Source organism: Mercenaria mercenaria, chromosome 3, assembly GCF_021730395.1.
Source record: "Mercenaria mercenaria strain notata chromosome 3, MADL_Memer_1, whole genome shotgun sequence".
NCBI lineage: Eukaryota > Metazoa > Mollusca > Bivalvia > Venerida > Veneridae > Mercenaria > Mercenaria mercenaria.
Genome location: NC_069363.1, coordinates 83,391,594 through 83,397,593, shown reverse-complemented (window position 1 = coordinate 83,397,593; position 6,000 = coordinate 83,391,594). Strand labels below are relative to the sequence as shown.

At 36.6% G+C, this 6,000-nt stretch overlaps 1 protein-coding gene across 1 annotated transcript in view; it reads left to right on the top strand.

Annotated features, from left to right (window-relative positions):
* Positions 1-6,000, top strand: part of LOC123524229 (probable ATP-dependent RNA helicase DDX43) — a 31,804-nt gene continuing 25,804 nt past the window's right edge. The window contains exons 1-2 of the mRNA XM_053539093.1: positions 1-531; positions 4,560-4,615. Of these exons, the coding sequence (XP_053395068.1) occupies positions 75-531; positions 4,560-4,615 (513 nt within the window). The 5' untranslated portion in view covers positions 1-74. The remainder of the gene's footprint in view (positions 532-4,559; positions 4,616-6,000) is intronic.

Below are 6,000 nucleotides of genomic sequence, written 5' to 3'. Positions count from 1 at the left end.
TTTAGCTGGTGGCTTTTTATGTATGCATGTGAGGGAAATTTATTTTCGATTCGTTTCCCGCAATCCGTCAAAACATGGAAGAAGACTGGGACGACGTGATGAATAATGGGCCAACGGTTCCAGTTAAAGTAGAAACGCAAATCTGGGAAGCATCGTCATCTCATAACGCCAGAAACAATGATTATCCACGATCTAGGGGACGTGGATTTTGGAACAAGTCGGAAAGTGTTGAAAACTGGAGAAAACCGGGAGATCAGGTGTCTGAGAATCATAACAGTTTTGGTAGAGGAAGAAATCAGAACAGTTTTGGAAGGGGCACCATTGGTCAATGGAATAATGACTCTAGTGGAAGGGGAAGTAGAGGGTTTGGTCGAGGCGTTTTAAATGACAGTGACGGATTTTCTGAGCAAGGCAGAGGATTTGGCAGTGACCAGAGAACAAGCAGGAATGGTTATGGTAGGACTGAGGATGATGGAAGTGGTGATTCGAAAGTTATATCAGTTCCCAGTAATAGGGTTGGGAGAATTATAGGTAAGCAGGGCTCGACAAGTTCTTTGAAAGCAGCTCAATATTCTCTTGTCCTGCTACAATTTGTACTCGTCGTGCAATTCACTAAGAAAATGAGTAGGTTTTTTTTTACAGATAGTCTATTTCAAAGTCCATTAAAAAACAGTATATACCAGAATCTTGTTCTCAAAAACTATCAAGCTTTTAGCTTATGCAATAGTATTAGTAATGCAGTGCCTGTAACTAACAGAGTTGGGCAGATTTTAGTGTTGCGAACAACTTATTAACTTATGTTTTAAATCTTTTAGCTATCAGGCTTCTTCGTGGCTCCATTTTAGTTAGATTTATTGTTCAAAAATCTCACTCATTCTACAGATTGAGTACTGCTGTAGTAAAATACCCCAGTCTCTGTAGGCATACACTCTAACCACGTCGCTAAAGGGTTAACCCAACAGCAAGGCTGTTGGAAGTGAATCTATATACCTACAACCACTATACTCCTCTCCTCTGTAACCTCTCCTCTCTAGATAACATTAAAGGACCAGGCATCAACTCAACCTCCTGTCAGTTTCTAGCCCAATGCGTCCACTGCATGAATCCGTTTAGCATCCTCGTTGTCATTGTAGTAAATTACCTGAGTCTCTACCGAGGATCAAACCCCGGACCTTGTGATCTCAGGGGGGCCGAATATGGGCCCCATTCCCCTCATAAAATAATATGTTTTTCCCCCTTTCTCAGAAGAAAATTCCCCTGATAATAGGTTGTTTGACACAACTAGATATGAACTCTCTTTCAAGTTATATTATAGTACCTCTAAGGGAGGTTACTGCTGCAATATAGTTATATTAGTTAGAAATGATTGAAAACAGTATTAATAAGTGTGAAAAGTAGTAGCATATATATCATTTATATTAATTGAAATTATATGGCTAAAAACTTCCCCTTCTTGTCTTAAAACAACGAAAAATTCCCCTTCCTGAGGGTATGGGTACAGTACTACCTGTCCCCAAAAGTTGTCTAGTGCCCAGGATCTGTAGGCAGACACTCTAACCACATCGCTAATGGGTTTACCCAACAGCAAGGCTGTTGGAATTGGCCTATATTCCTACAGCCACTACACTACAGCAAGTTCCACTCGCCCGAGGCTGATTTCTACAGGTATTTACGAGCGGACAAGTTGATTCGTTGAACCCTGGTAAGATTTCTTTACAATTCATGCCACGAATATTGTTGACAGAACTGAGGAATCTGTCAAGTTGAAACTAAATAAAATGGACATTGGTAGAACATCATGTTGACTCATTGTCTGTTCCTTAGAACTCCAAATATCAGCAAGCTATTTCAGTTAAAATACTTGACAGTGTATTGTAGCTTGCAGAAACACAACTGCTATTAGTGAAAATTACCAGAAAATCTTACTTGAAGTGGTAGTGTATTTTGGATGACACTGTTAGGATTCGATAGATTGGCAATAATCATGAGGAACAAATCTGAAAATTTGAAGAAATAATTGTGACAATTTCATTCATTCAAGGCATTAAGGCGTCATGAAAGTAGTAATAGTATGTAGTTATCGTGCATGGTGTTTATTTTACATGTCTTGATTTATGTGACACTTTGTGCTACTATCCATCACAATTTTGAAGGTACCGAAACAGCCTAAATGATTTTACTGAAAAGTAAATTTACCAGGTATTTTTTGGTGTCATCATGGGCCTATTATCTATACACCTCTGTTTTCTCATGGTGAAACCAAGCTTTGTGGAATTTCAGTTGCCATGTAACATCTATTTATAAATATGGTTAAATTTGATATGCTTTTGTTTACTGAATTACAGTTTCTGCATGAACATATGAAAAACAATGATTTTCCTGTATTTTAAACTATTCATTATGCAAATCATGTCACTTTTACATGTTTTCTCATGGAACGTCCCATATATTCCTTTTCTCCTTAACTTGAAAGAAAATCAAGTTGAAAAAACTTACTGATGATTACTGCATTAAGTTAACATTTTATTGTTGTAATAATTAAGCTACCTTTAAATAAGTATCTTTCTCTGTACATTTTTACATTTTCACAACCCATTTCATATCATACTTTAATATAAATAATTTACTGTTTGATTATATGGATATTGCGATAAATAGCTAAAAAATTTACCTGGCTATAATTCCAGTGAGAGCTCGGCTATAACAAAATGCTTGTTAGAATCATGAAGACAGCAACATTGATACAAGTTTGTAAACACATGCAAATATTATTTTCTCACTACTTAATTGTGTATCAAATCTGATGCAAAACTTCATCTTTGCCTAGGGGTCTGCTAACCAATATACTGTTACTGTATGGCTAATGTATATTGTATATGGTAATTGTAGGGAAAAAAATTGTTATTACCTAGTTGTTATAAAGTTGCTGTTATTATAGCTCTCGCTTAGGTTAGAGTTGTATTAAACATGAAATTCACAATGATTTCTGGTCATGGTTATCTCAGAAAATAAAACAAAACATTCAACAATTTATGAGAACAAAGCAAGAGTTAGTGCATTTCAAAGAAAATAATTATGATATTACTATTTTAATCCTTCCATCCAGTGAAAAAGATGAAGTTGATAATAGCTTCCAAGACATTACGCAAAGTTCTAATTACTGTTAAAAATTGTCAAATTTGTGGTTGTGTTTTATTTTAACCACTTTGGAAATGAATTGAGATTTTGCAGATTTGTTCACTTTGACAATGTGACATGAGGTACTTGTGTCCATACCCCTTTCCCTTGCTGTGTTAGGCATAAAGTTATGCCCTTTTTGGACTTGCCAATATTTTGGTGTAATCTGTTATCTTATTTAGCATCATAAGTGGGGAAAGTTCTATGACTCAAAATTGATGATAATTTTGTACATGTTTATGTCTATCTTATCATTACTGTAACTACTTGTTCGTCAATGCTTTTGGATAGTCAAGTCTTGCTGTCCACTGACAGTTCCTGCTCAACAAAAAATACAAAAATATATATTATTAGCTCATCTGATTTTTTGAAAAAAAATGATGAGTTATTGTCATCACTTGAGCGGTTGTCGGCGTCGGCGTCGGCGTTGCCTGGTTAAGTTTTATGTTTAGGTCAGCTTTTCTCCTAAACTATCAAAGCTATTGCTTTGAAACTTGGAATACTTGTTCACCATCATAAGCTGACCCTGTATAGCAAGAAACATAACTCCATCTTGCTTTTTGCAAGATTTATGGCCCCTTTTGTACTTAGAAAATATCAGATTTCTTGGTTAAGTTTTATGTTTAGGTCAACTTTTCTCCTAAACTATCAAAGCTATTGCTTTGAAACTTGGAATACTTGTTCACCATCATAAGCAGACCCTGTACATCAAGAAACATAACTCCATCTTGCTTTTTGCAAGAATTATTGCCCCTTTTGGACTTAGAAAATCAGTTTTCTTGGTTAAGTTTTATGTTTAGGTCAGCTTTTCTCCTAAACTATCAAAGCTATTGCTTTAAAACTTGCAACACTTGTTCACCATCATAAGCTGACCCTGTACAGCAAGAAACATAACTCCATCCTGCTTTTTGCAAGATTTATGGCCCCTTTTGGACTTAGAAAATATCAGATTTCTTGGTTAAGTTTTATGTTTAGGTCAACTTTTTCTCTTAAACTATCAAAGCTATTGCTTTGAAACTTGCAACACTGTTCACCATCATAAGCTGACCCTGTATAGCAAGCAACATAACTCCATCCTGCTTTTTGCAATAATTATTGCCCCTTTTGGACTTAGAAAATCATTTTCTTGGTTGAGTATTATGTTTAAGTTGACTTTTCTCATAAACTATCAAAGCTATTGCTTTAAAACTTGCAACAGTTTTTCACCATCATAAGTGGACACTGTACATCAAGAAACATAACTCTATCCTGCTTTTTGCAAGAATGATGGCCCATTTTATACTTAGAAAATCGTGGGTAGGACAATATTTCTATTACACAAAAAAAATCAGATGAGCGTAAGCACCCGCAAGGCGGTGCTCTTGTTTTTTGTTTACTTCCAGGAAAAGGTGGTTCGAAAATCAGAGAACTACAAGATGACAGTGGTGCCAAAATTGATGTGAGTAGATGATTTACATTTTTTAGCTCTCCTGTCACATAGTGACAAGGTCAGCTTTTGTGATCACCCTTCGTCCGTCGTCAGTCCGTCCGTGCGTGCGTCAACAATTTCTTGTCTGCACGATAGTGGTTTCATTTATGATTTTATTGTACCCCCCGACAACAAAGTTGTAAGGGGGGGTATACTGGTTTCAGGTTGTCTGTCTGTCTGTCCGTCTGGTCGTCTGTCCGTCTGTCCCTAGACGCAATCTTGTGCGCACCATCTCTCCTTATCCCCTTGACAGAATTTAATGAAACTTCACACAAGTGATCATTGCCAACAGTAGTTGTGCATGGGGCATGTTAGGTTCTTTTAGAAAAAGAATTTGCAGAGTTATGGGACTTTGTTTTTTGTTACTATACTATATACATAGACACAATCTTGTGCGCACCATCTCTCCTCATTCCCTGGACACAATTTAATGAAACTTCACACAAGTGATCAGTACCAACAGTAGTTGTGCATGGGGCATGTTAGGTTCTTTTAGAAAAAAAATTTGCAGAGTTATGGAACTTTGTTTTTTTGTTACTATAATATATACATAGACACAATCTTGTGCGCACCATCTCTCCTCATCCCCTTGACACAATTCAATGAAACTTCACACAAGTGATCAGTAACAACAGTAGTTGTGCATGGAGCATGTTAGGTTCCTTCAGAAAAAAAAATTCCAGAGTTATGGGACTTTGTTTTTTTGTTACTATACTATAGACATAGACACAATCTTGTGCGCACCATCTCTCCTCATCCCCTTGACACAATTTAATGAAACTTCACACAACTGATCAGTAACAACAGTAGTTGTGCATGGGGCATGTTAGGTTCTTTCAGCGACAAAAATTGCAGAGTTATGGGACTTTGTTTCTTGTTAACATACTATGTACATACAGTCTTCTTATGCAATCTTGTGCGTGCCTAATCTACCAAACCCTTGCACACAATTTAATGAAACTTCACACAAGTGATCAGTACCAACCCTAGTTGTGCATGGGGCATGTTACATTCTTTTAGATAAATATTCTGCATAGTTATGGGACTTTGTTTTTTGTTACTATACTGTATACATACAGTCTATATACATACAGTCCACATAATAATGCAGTCTTGTGTGTGTCAAATTGCAATGTACTGTGTCAGTGCATGCGGGGAGTACATTCATCACCTTTAGTGATAGCTTTAGTTTTAACCAAACTTGCACACAACTTGTATCACCATAAGATCACGGTTCCTTTCTTGAACTGGCCAGATCCCATTATGGGTTCCAGAGTTATGGCCCCTGAAAGGGCCAAAAATTAGCTATTTTGACCTTGTATGCACAAAAGCAGCTTTATTTATGATTTGATTTT